At 40.2% G+C, this 19693-nt stretch overlaps 1 protein-coding gene across 1 annotated transcript; it reads right to left on the minus strand.

Annotated features, from left to right (window-relative positions):
- Positions 1 to 1907: 1907 nt before the first annotated feature.
- ST13 (ST13 Hsp70 interacting protein) lies at positions 1908 to 19562 on the minus strand (the record flags this gene model as incomplete). The annotated part of the gene is made up of 12 exons (XM_079549580.1): positions 1908 to 2036; positions 6213 to 6313; positions 7413 to 7476; positions 8190 to 8306; positions 11354 to 11456; positions 12428 to 12538; positions 13895 to 13979; positions 14583 to 14649; positions 15006 to 15076; positions 15169 to 15238; positions 16464 to 16521; positions 19453 to 19562. 12 exons carry the CDS (start codon positions 19560 to 19562, stop codon positions 1908 to 1910), a joined length of 1086 nt encoding a protein of 361 aa, XP_079405706.1.
- Positions 19563 to 19693: the final 131 nt, after the last annotated feature.

Genomic DNA, 19693 nt, shown 5'->3' on the forward strand with positions numbered 1-19693 from the left:
GGTCACTAAGACAAACCATTAAGCACTTAGTTCTAATTTAAATCACAGGTCATACATACACAGTTTAATTAAAGCATTCCCACATTCAACTTCAGCAAAATAGGTTTTATCAGAAAGTTACACAAATCCAAAAAGTTTTATTTTCCAAAACCATACTTTATTTTGAAAGGCTACTATAAGTATTCAGAACTATATTTCTTAAGCAAAAAGATTCACATTTTATTCTGCAGGGTCATTAGCATGAGAAAAAGCATTTGGGGATTTACTTTTTTTTTTTTTTTTTTTTTTTAATTCCTACACCAATCCAGATTTAATTAAAATTGGTAACAACAATTATGGCTTAAGATACAGAATTACAAAAGAGTAACAAATTAATGTTGAGACTCAAGCAGTGAACAGTTAATTGTGACCGCTTTTCCACAGAAAGATGTTTTAAGTAAGACAAGCAGAGGCAACACTGGTCCTTACAGTAGACGAATGAACATCATTAACAGCACAGAAACAGCTTCAAGAATACAACGTGCTCAGAATTCGTAAGCATTAGAAGAACGTTCTGTCTGCTTTAGTTACTCATTTTTTCCTCTGTATCCCAAGTCTCGAAAACATGGAAGTATGAAATTACAAAAATACCTTCCTCTCTCTTCTCCCCACCTCTCTCTTTTTCTTAACAAAAAAAAAAAAAAAAAAAAGAAAGAAAAAAAAAGAAAGAAAAAAGAAAAAAAAAAAAAGAAAGAAAAAAAGAAAAAAAAGATGGAAGACTACAGTACGCACTGGAGGAAGAGTCATCATCTCTACACAGACAGCGGACTTTTACCAATAAGTTCTATCTGTAAGCACATAAGGACTCAAACCAATTCAGAACCCCGAGCTGCAACTTTGTTGGATATTCTCCTCATCACCAATTTATAACTCTATATTTACATGTTCTGGATGGCTTGCATTCAATGAGACAGAGGTAGCAATGGGAACAGACTCCTTCCCTAAAGTTTCCAAATAGATGAAACCTGGCAAGCGTGCCCCAAGGGCGAGTGCTACCAGAAGAGGACCTGCCAACTGGGCAAGGACAAGAGCACAAGCACAGACAGTAAGCTGCTCTCCCATACCTGGACTGATTAAAAAAAAAACCCCAAACTCAACATTACATAAACATGCTGGACTATATCTGAATAAGTAACAAAACTTCAGTACGTACTTCATACCAGGTTGTGCAAAGGATAGGAAAGCACCTTTGCTGTACAACTGCGGTGATCAAAATAGTGTAATATTTGCAGTACTGCCAGAAGTTCCAGTGTGTAACTAACTATCATGGTTATTCTAATCATTTTAATATCTATATAAAGTCAGTCACTCATTTAAAAAAAAAAAAACAAAAAAAAAACCAACAATATGGACTATGCAGGCAATACCCTTATCCAGTTAATTGTTCAGACTTATCCCACCTTTCCTACTCGTGAGTAGGCCAATTTCTCTGTCCTAACAAGATTAAGACAGACTTCATCTAAGTTCCTTGCTTTTTGTTCACTGAGGAAAAATAATTAAAGGAAAAAAAAAACAAAAAAAAGAAATGATAGAAAACCAAAAAAACCCAAACAAACAAAAAAGAGAGGCTTTTATCTTACACTCCTGAATATTTCTCACAGGAATGTTAAACTGTATTTAATACTTGCCATGAAACGTTGCAATTCTTGGACAAGGAGGCATGGCTTAAACTAGGTCATCTGAATATAATTTGAGTGCTGTAAACCAATCACTGAATAAAATCAACATTTGGGGCTAGAGAGCAGTTCTCCTTAGAACACACAGTTCCTCTTCTTAAGAAGATCAGAGGTACAATGGTTTGTTTTATTGCAACTGGTTAGCCAAATCAACCTCTCCCACTCAAAAATTATTTTTATGAACTGGGGATTTTATGGTTTACTGCCAAATTTAGCAGACAATTTACTGATGAGACTCATGACCTTGGGATTGTTCTGGTACTTGGACATATTTGCTGGGTTCTGGGCAACGTCTTGGAATGCAGCCATAACTTCTGGATCCTGCAGGACATAAAAAAGCAAAAACAAGGGCATTTTTAGAAGTCTACCACAGAGATCTGCATGCATACCAATTATGGCAGAATACCCCCCTCCATGCAGTAGCTGATACACATCCCTTTCATCCAACTTCCTTCAGCAGCAGAAACTTTAATCTGCTAGACTGTGAGCAGATGACGCGGCAGCACCTGGCTTTTGAAAAGACATCTGATTCTCAGGTATTCCCCACTTTCTCTGGGAAATCACAACTGGAAGAGAATCTTCTCTCGTGGCACTTTTGTGTCATAGTTAATAAATGCATTCACATATACATTAAAGACACTGGTCAAAAGAACACAGATCATCTTCACTATTTAGTATGCAAAACACTAATACTTGTTCCTGTATGGCCAGCATAATTTTGGCCTTTACTGAACCATAACAACTGCTTCAAAAGTAATGCCTCCTACTTTATTATATCAGCCCATGACATCAGAGGCAGATGGTGGTGGTATGACAGTAGAAGCAGAACTCTGTCACCAACACCCCGTTATGTGTTATTGCCATGTGACAGATGGCAGCAGAGGGCAAGGCTGACAAAATGGAAGTGCTCATGAAGCAAAGATGTATCATTGAATTTCTCCATTCAAAAAAAAAAAAAAAAAAAGGCACCTGTTGACATTCACTGAAACTTGCTGAAGGTTTTTGCAAATTAAAGAGCAGATGTTAAGCACAGTGAGGTGGTGAGCGGTGTGTTTCAGCAGTGCTATTGTCTGCTCGGCATCTACTGTGGTTTCCATTGAAATAAATAGGAGGCATTACTTTCAGTGACCCATGTAGAATCATTTTTAATCCAGAAAAAAAAACAAAGGCTGTTTATTAAGTGCAGTATGAAGCTATAAATTTACCTTCTGTTCAATCTAGCATTTAGATAGTTCCATTGAGGGATACAATCTTTCCTCAGAAGATGTTTGTGAAACAGTAACACTCACCATGTATCTATTTTAGCACCAGACACAGACTACAGCCCTTAAACAAGGGCTGATCCAAAAATGCCTCTGGTGGGTGTGCACTCCAACATCACCATGTGGTTAAGTCACGTTTTACACACGCTGAGAACTGATAGATTCAAGTCTCATCTTTCTCACAAAAGAAATACGAGTTTTATCTCCCCCACAAAAGGGAATCTGCCAATTCTCTAAGATGGTAGGGTTCAGAAGAAAAGGCTCTGAATATATTTCCTCCACTTTACAGGATTCCTATAAAAACAGGAAGATGACTCGCACAAACTCAAACCTCAATTTCCAATCTCATAATAGCATATAAGACTATGAAGAGCATGCTGTATTGTTATATCTGTGTTGTCACACGTGTATATGAATCCTGAACGTGAAGATAAATCAGCTTAGTCACTGAATCTTATTAAAGCACAACTAAATACGCAGTAAGTGTTCAATTTCACACTAGGTGTTCTATGTGTTATGAATTCAGTTATTCCACTGTTGTGCGACTCCCCAAAAGCCTGCAAACACTTGACAGTGCTTACTAAGATGTTTAAGGCTGATACACATCCAAAGCTTCACACTGATGAGCAATACTACTAAAGCTGGTTACTTAAATGTCAACTGTTTCACATGGAATCACTTAGCATGAAAGCTGGAAGGGAAATGACAGTATAAATGGCACTAATGAAACATCCAGCTTTCTAGTGGCCCTGTCTTCAGCTGCAGAAGAATGAGTAACACTGTGAAGGGAAAACACAATTTTCTTTTTTTCCTATGTTACACATTTAGGCACAAGTCTGCGTTCAACATATGGCAAGTAAACAGCCCTTAGATGCGCTTTACATCATTCTTTTTAAAAAAGAATTTATATCTGATTATGACTACTCGTGTTTCTCTATATACAATATGACATTTGTGTTCAGAAGTTGTGCATAGAAGATCTGAAATACTACAACACCCTCCTGACAGCCAAAATGGTAAAAATAAACAAAACATTCCCCAGATGTCCCACCTCAAGTTACCCATTTCAGCTACTTCTTCTGGTGACTATAAATTCATGCATTATTTTCATCTCACTTGCCCAAGGGCTGCTCTGAAAGCAATGCTTCCTATTTTATTATGTGGGCCCAGAATGTCAAGAGGCAGATGGTGGTGGTATGGCAGTAGAAGCCGAACCTTCTCACCAATATTCCATTACATTTTGCTGCCATGTGACAGAGGGCAGCAGGGGGGCATTCTGACCAAATGGTGTCTGACATGGAAGTGCAGATGAAGCAAAGGCATCTGACTGAATTGCTCCATGTGGAAAAAAAAAAGCAACCGTTGAAAGTCACCAATGCTTGCTGAACATTTATGGAGACCAAACAGTGGGTGTGAGCATAGTGAAGTCTTGGGTGGTGCATTTCAGCAGTGATAACAGTGATGTGAAAGACAAGCCACATTCCAGCCAGCCATGCAGATTTTTACAAGTGTGGCATGCAGGCTCTTGCTCATCACTGAACTAAAAGCATAGTTAATGGTGTTGACTATGTTGAAAACTAGTGCGAATTACAAGTAGTTACAAAACACTATCAAGTATTGCGCTCTTTGTGTCTGTTGTAGTTCCCACGGAACTAAGCAGGAGGCACTATTTCAGAGCAAGCTACATACACTAGAACTCACTGCAGAAAAATCACATCTGGTTCAGTTAAGCCTTGAAAAGAACTAGAAGAAGCATATACTGATGTAAGCTCAAGGGGAGCTGTCATAAAGATGTTAATAGACACTAATCCAGAAGAGATTGGGAAGGTCTTCACTCTCAGAAAACACCAGTTTCAGGAGTGACTCCTTGCTATGAAAAGACTCTACACACTCTCAGTTAAAATAACACTTTGATATAAATGATTTGGGAGACTTGTGTGAATCAGAATCTTCAGACTTATTTGCAACCTCATTGCTAGCCTCAGTAACAGCTATCAGCTTCCATCATCCTTCAACATATTCCATAGCTGCACTGAGCAGAATCAAGCCAAGCAGTAAAACCTACTCTTTTAAGACTACAGCTTGTGCTGCTGCTGATTCAGGAAGGATATAAGACTGCAATCAAATATTTTAGTAAGGAGCAGGTAGTGCAGATATTTAAATCTTACTTAGATTTAAATACTGTGCAAAAGAAGTCAATGAGAATCTTGAAGCTTTGCTAACAGACTCTAGAGAAAACACCATCAATCTGTGTTCTTGCAACAGAATACCAAAACATTTTGGAGCATATATAATCAGCATGCAGTGGAGCCTTTTTAAAGGCATGTATTAAGCACCCAACATTTAACTGCACTTCAGAGCTGTTTTCCACAACGCCACTTTCAAAGTCCTGTATTACAGCATAAATGAGCCAGTCATGAATGCAATTGCAAGTTGTGGGTTTTCTGTTGTTGTTATTGTTTGTTTTGGACAGTTTGATTGTTGTTTGTGGCAGCGTAAATAAAGGTGTGTTTCCATAAACCAGCAATTACTAAGGGAACTCATGAATTTTTGCATGAGAAGCCATGCCTTTTTCATGATTTCAGGGCATACCAAATGACAGCCCCATGCAATGCTTTTATTTATTTAGATGCCAATCACAGCTGTTCAATGACCTAAGCAACTGAGCAACTGAGTAGTTAAGGAAGTAGGCTTTCTAAACATACATTTAGAAAATACCAGATGTAGAACTATTCTGATACTATTTTGCCTCTTCACTCCCAGAGGAGAAAGACAATTCTCAACATTATTGCAATACATTGTGTTGCAACAATATTAACAATAATTTTTCATTTGTGCATCATTACCCCTCACCACAGTGTGGATGCATTCACAAAAAAGGAGGAAATGAATCACACTGTATAGAAGATAACCAGAGACTCAAAAAAAGCTTAAAACTCTATCCAGTACATGATTTTGTTGATTATATGCAAGCATAAGGCTGGGGCAGTGGGAAGGATGTGTAGGGAAAGAAAAAAAGAGGACAACACGACACCTTTAATTAAGTCCCTGTCAGTTTGAAAAAATAGATTCCAGACAGTCTGGAACAGCTACACACACAAGGAGAAAATTTCACAACAGAAGTAAGCAAGCACCTTCACTGCTATTCAGTGGGTCACATCTTTTTCTCTTGGCTCCCCTAAGCTGTTCCTCCCTCATTGTGAGCTTTTAGCTTTGGTTCTAATCAAATACTCACCTGCATGGCCGCAAGGACTTCTGGATCACTGAGAATCTCATTGAGACCTGGCATACCTGCCATTCCCGGCATACCGCCAGGCATAGCCCCAGGAAATCCACCTGCAAAGCCCAAGCCACAAGAATGCGTGATGAAGAACATTTAACTCATCTGTGCAGGAGCTCTCACTGACACAGAACAGAACAAAACACATTTCCACTCATACACCCCAATTTTATGCCTTCCACAGAGCAAAGGGCTGTTTCAAAGAATGGAAAGCAGGGGCTTTGTGAAAACCTGCAATTTGTTTCCAGTGTTTTTAACCCAATCGAACAGGAGGACCTAATTAGGGTCTAGCACTTTGTACACAAATACAGTTACTTTCTAGTTAACTTGATGTACATATCGAGTCAAGAAATTCAGACTTTTGAAAGCAAGAGATGAGCAATTGAGAGCAGAGTTGAATCAGTAGCAGTGTGTCCCAAGCTCATTCAATGTGCGGTAAGAGCTTTACATTTGGAAGGGGAAAAAAAAGTCAAAATCATAACTGAAAAAAATCCCTGAGGCAGATATGGTCGCTATTTGCCTCCCTTGAAGCCAATTTATTTGGAGCATGCATTCAACCCACCACAACTACAATTTGATCTTCAAGCACTCACTACTGCTTCTCTGCAACTGACTGTACCCAAAAATGACACAATGTCTGATCTTCACAGAACTGTTTAAAAATTGCAACATTTCCATTGAGAAACTGTTCTGTCAAACTATAAGAAAAACTGCAATGTTTGGAAGCTAACATTCAACTCAATTTTCAGCTTTACAACTCTAGTTCTCAAGCAGGATGCATCCAAGTCACCCTTAGTAATTCAGAAAATTTTATACTATGTTTTCAGCATATATATGCACTAAGCAAATGTTACATCTTTCTTTTCTCATGCCTAAACCCTTTCACTCCATCAATCATGATTACTGATTGGTCTTCCCTCTACTTGTTACCCAGAAGCAATGCAATTAAGAGAAAGAATCTCTCATCTGTCCCCCCACTCATAAATGCTCAGTGATTTATTTATAGACAAGTTTTAAACTTCATAAAACATTTTTCCTTTCCCCATCTTGAGAATAAATGCTATCTACACTGTGGTTATAATACTGTATATGGGAAAAGAAAAACAACCAGCCAGTCACTTCAAGTAACAAGTATTGGTGCTTAAAAACACGTACCTGGGAAGCCACCAGGGAAACCACCAAATTGAGCTCCTCCTGCTTGTCGCCTTGCTTCTTCCTCCTGTAGAAAAAAGCATATAATTCCAAACAGAGCTATGGAATTGCAGCCTGCTTTCTACTGTTCAAAAGGTTCTAGGAGGAAAAAAAAAAAAAAAAAAAAAAAAAAAAAGCTGAGACTGTTTAATATTCACAGGCTAAAGGAATTATCAAATAAAGCACTTCTCAATACATAAAGCCGCAGACAAGAAACAGCAATAGCTCCTCTTATTTTCATACGTTGTTGCAGTTAAGTTACATGGAGTGTGCTGACCATGAAATATATGATCAGTTTTAGCCCATTAGCTTAATTTTTAGAACCAATTCCCACCCCTAACGTGCTGTAAAAATACAGTGGTAGAACAGGAAAAAAAAAAAAGTGAACTGTAGATAGAAGTGCAGAGATGACACAAAGGATTATTTTGAAGTTAAAACCTCCCAGTTTTGGAAATAAATACTAGGTGAATAATATTCTAGTACAGTCATATAGTAACTGAATTCCTGAAATACAGATTCCTAGAGATACCAGAGCTTATCTTTGCCATAAGCAACAGGTACAGATACAGCAAAAGGCCCTCTTCTCCAGATTCCATCATCAGTCAAGTAACCAAAAAAATCAAGTAACTCCCTAAGATTTAAGATTTAAAGTGAAAGCAATTCTCCCATGCAACTCATTGAAAACAAAATAACTACACCACTCTCCAAACTGGTAAGCAACATTAAAGCCTGAGCATTCACCCTTTGTGCTCTCTCATGCTCCTCTCGTGCCTTCTTCACTCTTTCCATTCTCTCCTTGATCTCCTTTTCTTCACGTTTCCGTTCATACTTTCGGCGATGCTCTGCAATTTTCTGAGCCTGTTGCAAATACAATTACAAGACTTCAGCCACTTCCTAGTACACTACATAACACATTTCAATATCAAATACACGCAAGTGTTGTAATAATCTATTTTCACCAGTTCTTAAAAATAAGATTTGACTTCACATCCCAGAAGCGCTACTTCCTCTCTACCACAATCAGTTACTTGCACATACTATGTCCTCACTGGATTCACCAGACCACGCATTCCACTCTAGTATGTTTTTTCCTGTAAAGCTCTAGGACCTACGTTGTGTTAAACCTACAAATGTTAAAGTTAGAACTTTAACATTTAGTAGTTTCACGTTCCTTCCTGCTTTTGTGCTGAAATATTAATTTCTATGAGGCTAACACCAGCAATTGCCCCTAGAGAAAGGAATTTTCACTGGCACAATAACAGGAAGTGTAATTCCTCCCGCAGACACACTTGGTAGATAGTGCTACTGCTGTTCCAGGTGCAGCATACACAGTCAGTCTTAAGCAGGCCAAAGAATATCTGAATCAAAGCAAGGGAGGGCAGGTGGGAGCAAGTTTGTTTCCTGTCTTCTTCTCAAAGGTAACAACAGCCCAGCTCCAGAGGAGGAGACTCATTAACAATGAACTCTTTAAAGCTCCTGGCTCCAGGCTCATCTTAATAACAGAACGCTACCTGCAGCACCATTCCTGAAACCAGAATGCTTCTTTGTTACAAAACACAGTTCATTTCACAATTTGCAGAGCTTTGAAGGACAATACCATATATGACAGGTACTCTAACGTTCTCTTACATTAGCAATTTAAAAAAGTAAAATCAGTAAGTAAAAGTTGAGGAAGAGAAGTACTGAACTAGAATAAACTACAGCTGGAAGCCCTTCCTACATACGCATACTCTTTTATTCCCTCAAAATACCCTGTAAAAGAATAACTGATTTGTAAGTTGTTGACTTTTGATACAAGTTATTTTAACCATTAGATACAGATTTCCTACCATATATTTCTCAAAGTACATCTGCCAGAGAATGCACACTGCAGGCAGCAGGACTGACACCACAAGCAGTATATGCCATCAGAATCTGATGTTACAGCTATGAAATAGCTCCATTACTTTTTTTGTTTAACAAAAGTTCCTAAAGTTTTAACTTTCATGGTTTTTAAGTATTTCTCAGGGTAAGTTAAACATTCTCAGAACGTAACTCAAACTAGAAGTGCTACTTAATTAAGAAGTACTACAAAAGATGGTGAATAGTTCAGCTGGAAGAGACCAGCATTTTCACTTCATGGAAAAATCATACACTTTTTTTCCTCAAGCTACATCTACAAACTGGCACACCTCCAGCAAGTAAGTCTCAACACATCATAGGCATACTCTGCTTTTTCTGTGCATGTTCCCTCTCAGCAAATCATTAAGTATACCTCTTATTAAAAAAAGGTCAAGACATAAGATCTAGCAGATGTGTTACAGATCAGTAGTCTGACACAGAAGACTAATGGCTTGTAAGATGGTTTCAGTTGGTGTTTTGCTGGCGAGAGCGTTTTCTGCAAAGGCAAGGCAGGAAGACTGAAAACTTGAGCTGTTTGCTATGGGAATGTTTATGTATTTGGCAGGTTAACCTCAGCTGACTGCCAGATGCCCACTGAGCCATTCTCTTGTTCCCTCTCCACAACAGGAGAAAAGAAACAATGAAAAAATCTCATGAGTCAAGACAACAACAGGGAAATGCCTTACCAATGACTGTCACTAGCAAGATAGAATCAACTGGAGAAAGACCAATTCAACTTGCTGCCAATTAGAACAGAATGATAAGAAACAATGACAAAACTAAAGACACCTTCCCCTACCCTTCCTTCTTCCCAGTCTCAACTTCAACCTTTTCATTCTTCTACTTCGTCCCCTCCAAGTGGCACAGCTAGAACTGAGGAAAGGGCTCGTGGCCTGCTTGTAACAGCTCCTTTCTGCTGCTCCCGCCTTCTCACACATTTCTTCTGTTCCAATGGTACACAGTCCTTCATGAACTGCTCCAACACAGGTTTCCATGCAGGTACATTCCTTCAGGAACAGAATGCTTGGCTTGGGTCTGCCACAGGCTGCAGTTCCTGCAAGGAGCCTCCGAGCAGGGGGCCTTTCAAAGTTTGCATCTTCCCTCAGAGCAACAGTGAGGTTATGGGCTCCAAGGCAACAACCTGCTTTACCACAAGCTGCACAGACACCCCTGCACCAGCACCTGGAGCACCTTCCTCCTTCACTGATCTTGCTGTCTATGCAGCTGATCATTTCCCTCTCCTTCCTCACTCCTTTCCTTCTCACAGCTGCTGCACAGCATGTTTTACCCTTTCTTATACACATCATCACAGAGCTGCAATGCACACAGCTTTGGCCAGAAGCGGGTCCACTTTTGGAGTTGGCTGGAACTGGCTCTGCAAACCACAGGTATAAACCCCCATCCTCACCCTCCTCCAGACCTTGCAATGTAAACTCAGTACAATGTAACAACTGCAACTTGTGGTCTAAGAATCGCTTCAAAGGAACATGTAAAAGAGAAGAGAAAGAAAGCCTACAATCCATGTTCTTACAGATGTTACACAAGCACTTTATTAGAACAGCATTGAGATCAATCACTTGGGGAAAACTGAATGTAGGTCTCAAAGAAATTATGCTGCCCTCATGGGGTAGACAAATGAAAGCACGGCCAAAGAAGGCTTCCTTTGTAGAACATATAGGATGAAGCTCTGATTAGTTTGGAAACATTTTGGGGAAAAGAAAAAAATCCAGAACAGCAAAAATAAAAACAAAAAACATCACCACTGTGATAACATCGCTGGATAACTACATCACACTTTTCTGTTCAGGTTTTAAAAAGGAACATTTCATTGTTAGGTTATACACTTAGTCCCAGGGACCTCATTTCCAAACAGTTAAAACAGCAGTGACTGAAGGTAGGATCATTTCTAAACTCAGTTTGAAGTGTCAGATGAACACTGACACATGAACGTTCCCATAGCACCATGCATATCCCAAGAATGTCGAGACAAAAAGAGGGACCTCCATTATCACCTTCCCACTTACCCTTGGCTGCACCTCCTTCAGCATGGCGCTAGCATCTTCATCATAATCCAGTTTACAGGCTAGAGCAAGATCATGAGCAGCCTCCTCCCAGTGACCCAGAAGTCTGGAATTCAGAAGACAGCATTCAGAAGCCAAAAAGCAAACAGTTAGCACTTGTTTTGTGTACTTACAACCACGTAGCATTCGGTAACTTTTTCCACAGCTACCCACATGGTTCCAAATTTAATAATCACTGTGTTTTCTGTAATATGTGCTCTGTAATGCTATTAAGAGTATGCTTGCTTGCTTCATATCTTTAATGTAACTCTCGTGTGACGTAAAAATCAGGAAAAAAAAATGAAATGGGCTCATGTCATTCTTTGCTATGAACAAGAATGGTCTCCCAGGGAGAAGGTACTCTACCCAAACACATAAAGCACATCAATAAACACTCAGCAAAACCAGGCAGATGCTCAATGTGAAGCTACACATTCAGTGCTCTGTACAAGTCTACGCTACTACCAAATCCAGCATAAGTGCACATTTACTCAGCATTTAAACATCCTACCTACCTGAGTGCACCATGTCTTAACCCAACAGTTATCAAAACTACCATGCAGCACTACTTCTTATTCATTTAGACAAACTTGTGATAATCAAAGAGTTAAGTGAATGCTGCCATTCCTGAGGGGTCACAGTGCTTCATCTCACAGACATTAATCCAAACCATGCTCCAGCCTTCTCAGTTAGGCTCCACGCCACAAATAAATCCCACGCTGCCAAAGCTCCTAATCTTTAGCAAATGATTAGAAAACAATTTTCCGAATGACAGTAAGTCATTAGAAGATGGCTTATTAAAGGGAGGAAAAAAAAAGGAAAAGACTGTGCCAGGATTATTCTTAAGTCGCCATCAATAAATCACCACCATCTTTTCTTTCTTGTAAGATATACACTTAAGATATTGGACTCTTGGCTCACAACTACTTCTTTCACATACAATATTGACAGTTCACAGAGAAACAGAGAAAGAAAAAGCACAAACAAAACCGTTCCTCTCCAAGTAAGAGAACATTGACATCAGTTGCAGTTTATTACCTATGCGCTTTCCCCCTCCATTTATAAGTCTGTGCTGAGTCAGGATTAATCTTGATGGCTCTGTCGCAATCTCTAATGGCAGCATTTGGCTTCTGTAGTTTCACAAAAACACTGTGGGAATAAGAACATTTATTGTATGTATCGAAATACCAAGTTACTAACTTAAGCTGGAAATAATTTTGGATGACTAACAGGCAGGCTAATGAGATGCTTTTGAAAAAGCTACATTCAGAAAGAGTTTGTAGTGCTAACAGCCACTGAAATTTAGTTTCCCCCCACAGTGGTATGTGAATCATTAGCAAGAAGTGGGAGAGTTCAGTGTTCAGAGTTGAGCCTTGCCAGCTCAATCTAATACAAATACAAACTAATACAGCACTGTACACTGATTTCAACACCTTGTTAACAGTTTCTTAAACTTCTCAATACAGAAATGTCAAAAAAACAAAGACTGTAATCAAAATATAACACAACCAAATCACTGTCTAAACCTATAATGGACCTCAACTTGAATACTTTGTGAAATTCTGGTCTGGTTCTTCCACCTCAAAGGCGGCTGTAATAGAACTGAAAAAAGTTCCAAGAACAGCAGCATCATCTTAAGAACAGAGCTGCTTCCTTCTGTACAAGGAAGGAGATTCGGACCTTATAGCCTGCAACAGAAAATATAACCAAAAACAAACAAAAAACACACACTACAACTTGAGTCTATAAAAATCAGAGGTAGTAGGGAGACCAAGAACAAGAAACCTTTAAACAGTCCTAGTTCCTTTATACATCAGTAGGAAGCAAATGAAACAACAAATTCAAGGCAAGAAGCAAAGAATCACATAATTAATTTAGTTAAGCTTTCAAACTCCTTGCCAGAGAACACTGCAAATACTAATTTGTTTTTCCAAGAGGAGACTGACATCATCACAGCAAGACAAGAAAAAGCCATCAGGAGCTATTAAGTATAAAGATATTGCTTCAAACAATCCTATGAGATGAGATGAACCAAAGGCTGAAAAAAACTGCAGGAGTATCACCCCTCTTGCCTTGTTTTCATATTCTATTCTACAGGCACCTGTGACTGCTAACCACTGACAATGACAGAAGGCTGGATGAGGTGTGCTGCTGGACTGACCTGCTGTAAGTGCTCTCAGTGTTAAGACTTGGACCATCCTTCAGAAGACTACTCAATAACAGATCAGAAACAGGTGCTTCCTGTTGTTAACTTGTTAATACAAGTAATAAAAAAAACACTGTGTGGAGAACCACAGCCTTTGGATTCTGAATAATTAACTAACTTGCTGTATTTACTACCATACTTTAATTACACAGAGTATACAATGTATTGTTTGTTTCACCAGCCCCTACCAAACAGATAAAAAAAAAAATACAAAAAAAGCAACAACCATACATAAATCAAACGAAGACTTGATTTAAGTTTGGGACAGTAATATACATCACTAGTTTATCATGACTTACCTTGCTCTCTTGGCATACAAGATAGCCAAACAAGGATTCAGCTTGATAGCATCTGTGAACAAATCGACAGCCTTCTGAAGTTCACCTGAAAAAGAGCACCAGTGAAGTTTCCATCATTATGCAGCAACGACACCCAACTGGCCAAACACACCTTACATGGTGCTATTCCCCAGCTACGTCTTGAATGGAACATTATCAAAGGAAAAATCAATTTTTCATCCTTGCCACATTACTGAAGAACAAACTCCGAAGTGAATTCTGGAACCATGAGGAGAGGGTGTCCTTTCGGAGTTATGTTTGTATGTTTGACTTCATATGCAATCACATAGGAAGCCACCTCTTTATTATGCAGCTTTCCACTGCAAAGACAAAACTTTGTCTTTCTTTCGAGACAAACCACTGGAGACATTAATAATACACAGGGAACTACTGTAGCAGTTGATGTATTATTAAGGTGCTGCAATACTTCCCCAAATTACAGCCACATGGGGAAGACTGTACTTAAAAAAGCTTTCATGTTCTAGTTAGTTTCGGATATCTAATACGAAGTAAGCTTTCTGCTTCTTGGAGGTGCTTGCAAAGGTCCAAGACACTTTATTAAGGTCTGTTTCTTTTTGTTGTATTTAAAAGGAGCACCAAGCATTACGTCCCTTAATATGTACTAGAAAACAAACAAACAATGTATCACCTTCACTTAAGGCATTGATAGCTTCCATCTTCTTCTCATTAGCTTGATCCATCATCTCTTCAGTTACCTAAGAAAATAAGCAAACAGAATGGAACGCACAGAAGAAATCCAAAGGTTACGGAGTCCAGGCTGGAAGCGTCACACTGAGACAGCACCAAAGGAAGCTGCACCTTTCTGACTTCAGAAGTTTGTGTTTAATTTAGATTTAAATCATAGTATGAAAAAAAGCATTCTTTTTCTGCTTCCATCTTGGAGATATATTAGTCACCATGATTTCAACTAGAAGACTCAAAGTAGCAGCTGGATACCTATTAGTGCTAATGGGTAGTACTAATTCCCCCCCCTTGATTGTTATTCTTGACTAAACTCAAAAGCTCTCCCCTTCTTTCCTGCTGCAACAGCCATTGAAGGATTTGTGCTTACCTCCACGTTTTCATCTCCCATTTCTTGAGGGTCATCATTATCAGGTTCAATCACTCCCTCATTGTCAATTTCTGGGGGAAAAATAAAAAGCAAATTTAGACCACATTTACAGAGACTTCCAGAATCATGTTCTAACCATGATAACGACAACTGTCTTCCACACCTAAGTCACTCTCTTCACTTTCTGGCTCAGGAGATTTAACTGGTTCCTCCGGCTGTTCTTCTGCTTTACCCTGAAAAAGAAATGCATTTGTAAGTGTGTATTTCTGACTGAGATTCTACTCCCACTCTAATAAATAGCAGGGCATTGAAAAATCCAGAACCAATCTTCAAAGAATACAACTGCTCTAAGGCTAAACAGTTATTTTCCAGATACAGATCTCCTTTTTTCCTCTTCTGAGATTAAGTCTGTCATGCATGCAAATAATTCAAAGCCCAGATCTTGACTCAGGAACTTCTATTATTGGTAAAGCCAGTCTTTCAGACTGTATAATTCAATAATCAAAACAAAATGATTCAGATAATACCCAATTCAGTCTTGCAATGAATACCAACTAGCCCTTGCAATCTTCCAGATGCATCATCTGGATGAAAAATTCTCTCAACCTAATACTTCTAAGCTAAGGTCCTCTACAGGGAACAATAAGTTAGCATCAATGATTAAAATTTGTTTTCTTATTTGTCAAGAGATATTTGCTATTTACACACACAATATTCTTTCAAACATTTTCCTATCAGCTTCCAACTATTTGAGTATGTTCCTCTGCATCCCACCACACAGCACATCCTCCTTTATGACAGGCAGAAGCTGTGTTTGTACTTTCAGGGCCACAGACTATACTCACTACACATAAACAACCCCCGACAGAGTTCAGTTCTTATCAACCAGTACTCCAGTACCACTGTCCTGCTAAACCCAAAATAAGCATTCTGCTTTTCCCAAAAATAATTTCAAGCTCGAGGCAATTCTCCTATGAATATCTAAAAGGCAAATTTATTATCTCTCCTGAAAAAAATAACCTTTTCTACAATACTGTCTTCAAAAATTGACAATTCAACTCTTTACCACCTATCATGCTTGCAAGTACTTCTTGTCATGTGAAGTTATAATTTGAGCCAGCAATGGCTACATAAGAGGTTTATAAACTGGTAATGACTGCATAAAAAGGAGCAATCAAGACTTTGTATGCCATTTGCACTGTTGAGAACATCAGGCATTCACGATTAAGGAAATGGAGCATGATAACAACTGAAACAAACTAGAAAGCCATCCGTAACAAACCGTCACCCACACGATGCAGTGGAGCAGACTTCAGTCTTACCTCCCAAAATTATTCACCCGTGCATTCACCCACACTGTCTGGGTAAAACTTAGCAGCAATTTTTGCTTCTCTCTTCCTGCCCAATCATTTTTTGCAGTGTCCAAACATTATCGTGTACAAACTCTTCACATCTCACCTTACTTGTCTCATCTGTGGAAGTACTGGCTGGAGCAGGTGGTATTGTGCCTCCCATGCTTTTCAGCAAATTAGGGAAAGAAAAGACAATAAGATTAACAAAACAATGCCAAGTATTTTATTGACTCGAGTCCTGCTGATAATCTCAGCCTTCTGTTATGACAAAAAATACAACAGTGCAATTCACTGTAAAAGCAATTAAAAAGTACACATGAACCGTATTTTCCCCAGCGCAGTGCAATGAACGTTGGGTCTCCACCGTAATCTGTACTCATGTGTATCACACACCACCCTTTCTCACAAAGGAAAGCTGCCTTTTGGCTGAAACACCCTTTTTTTCCCCTGAAAATGCAAGTTTATTTTTTTTCAGTTCACAACAAGGTATTCTTATTATAGTTCCCATTAAAATTATAATTATTTTTGAAACAGATCAAAACATTTAAGAGAACTAAAAAATATCTATTACCATATTTTTCTCATCTAAAATGCTTATATAATTTTTAAGAAATGCTGCCAAGAAAACCATTTCATTTCTTTTATGCATTTCAATATCCGTGACTTTCTCCCACTACCCATTAAATAGCATTCTTTGTATAGACAGTATTCCCTCAATATAGAATAAGCTTCTATATTACATTGACTTGATTTAGCAGCCAGAAATAAGCACAGGTGGAATTCTCCAGCTGTTTCATATAACATCTAATCATATCTACTGGCAGGCTGCTCCTAGGACTACTTTTCCACCCATCCACTCTGCTCTACATTCTTCTTCGGACAGTTCTTGATTGCTTTGGCTATGGATATTCCAAAAGGAAAAAAACAACTACATTTGTGTCCAGCATCTCAATGGGTTCAACCAGCTCAATGAGGAACCACACAACTGGTTTGACACAGTGGCGAATGAAGTGGGCACACATGCAGGAGGACCCAGAAGGGCACAGGACTTTGCTTTGAGGAATCAGCACAACTAGATTACATCCTAGCATTGAGATCCTACAGCTTCTTAAGTCAGGCCTTCCCCTCCCCCCCTATGGCATCAGCTCACAGTCAAGCCCCAAAGGGCTGAAAACCCCAGATGGGACACAGCCTGTGGAGAAAGAGCAAGAGAAAGGTAGATGGCAGGATGGGCAGGTCATACATAAGGACTGATCTCAAGAAAAAAAAGAAAAAGTCACAAGTTACAAACAAACAAACAGCATCTTGGGAAGCTATAACAAAAATGTGCATGCACCTCTGGTGTATTGCCCTTGCTTAATCTATATCATATTCCAAGAACTGCACAACTGCAATCTGATAAATCACTGGAGAGCTAGGCAAAAATTACACTACATGTAGTAACTGTTGCTCCTATTTTTTTATTTTTTTTTATTTACCCATTGCAGGCCAATAGTAAGGCATACAATTCTATAACCCTTTCTTAGAAAGCAGTTCAAGAAGAATTGGCCATCACGGGGATCGTCTGGGTGACCCTTGGCTGCACATCCGTAAGAAACGACAACTTCAGGAACAACACTCACAAATAAAATAAATTCGTCTAACGGACCCTACTAAAACAACAACAAAAAACCCAGTAAGACTTCTTCAAAGCCTGGTTTACTGGCTATATCTACTAGACAAAGACCGAAGCTTCCAATTCAAGTAGGTCAATAACCTTCCCACCTTTCAGTCATATATTTAAGAACAGCTTGAGCTAAAAGATTTGGGTTCTGGAACAAATCCAAATTACAGGGCTCAAGATCAGCTCATTTTAGTCTGGCACCTTGTTCAAGACCAAAAGCACTCGGTCAGTCTCCTCTACCTTCCTCATACCCCAAAAGAGGCCCCAGCCAAGCTCTGAACTCTTACAAGATGCACTTAACATATACAGATCACCCACAGTTTCATCTGTGCTATTTCACAAACTACGGAGTCTAAGAAAAACAAAAACAAATCAGAATTTTATTAGTATTTAATTGTTATTCTGTAACCACTTGCAACATCACCTTGGTGACTAACCTATATAATTACAGGTTACCACAGATAAACTGACAGACAGAAGACTCATCGGGTTTGCTCCCACCTGAAGCCAGGCAGTGACAAGCTTCAGGCCATTTGCAGAGAAAGGGGAGACCCTACAAGAGCCTGTAATTGAAGGGAGGGCAGCTCACCAAACTGCCAGAACGCCACGTGAAATGTAATTTTGTGACCACCGTTCCACATTCCCAAGCGTACAACTTCATCAAATATTTAGCTCAAATACATGAGCAAAACCAGAAAGAGCCTCTATGAAAACACAGTTTGCACAGTAGAGCTCTCTGCATTGCATGGAAAAAATGACAAATCGGAGATCGTTTCTCCATTCCCTAACGCTTCTTTTGGCCAAAGGCAGCAGCGTTCTCTTCCTCCGCCCCAAAACACCCAGAATTGCACAACCGAGGGATGGATGTAACCCAGGGCGAGGTTCCACACGTTAGCAATGGGACCGAGGGCCCGCAGCAGGTTCAAGCACTCTGCACCTTTCCTTCCTATGCACGTGTGCTGCGGGCACCGCACAGCCAAGCAGAGTGAAGTAGGAATACTCCCACAACGGCACAAGACGCACGAAAAAGTTCAAGCATCACTGCACAGGAACCGAAATAAATAATTCATTGGAGCAGCGTGGAAAGCCATGCAGTAGCACTGTTTGGGTTCGCGCGCGCACACACACACACGCACGCACGCATAGCCAGGTTCCCGCCCAGATCTGAGAAAGCCCCAGGGCGGCCCTACGCTGAGGCACCGCCGTGAGGAGAGCGGACTGCAGTTTCAGGCACGCAGGAGTCGGTGCCTCTACGCTCCCCACGGCGGGATTCGAACCCGCGACCACTGCAACGCGCCCCCTCCGCCCCCCTCCTCAGCCACGCGGCGGGGCCCCGAACCGCCACGTGCCGCCCCCCCCCCCCCCCCGCTAATGACCGGGCACGCCCCCCCCCCCTCCCCAGCCCCGCTCCCCACGGTCGCCCATGACCGACCTCTCCACCCACTCGCGCAGGAAGCCCAGCTCCTCGGTGTGCAGCAGGCCCGGGTTCTGCTTACACAGCCTGACGAAGGCCCGCAGCTCGCTCAGCTTACGCGAGTCCATGGTGGCGGAGCAAAGAACGACGGCTCCAAACACCCAACCGTTCCCCTACCCAACCGCCGCGCGGCGCCGCGGAAGCTCCCAGCCCGATCGCTGGCCACGCCCACCGCCCCCCAAAGCCACGCCCACCGCCC

This window comes from Tetrao urogallus, assembly GCF_951394365.1.
Source record: "Tetrao urogallus genome assembly, chromosome: 1".
Lineage (NCBI taxonomy): Eukaryota > Metazoa > Chordata > Aves > Galliformes > Phasianidae > Tetrao > Tetrao urogallus.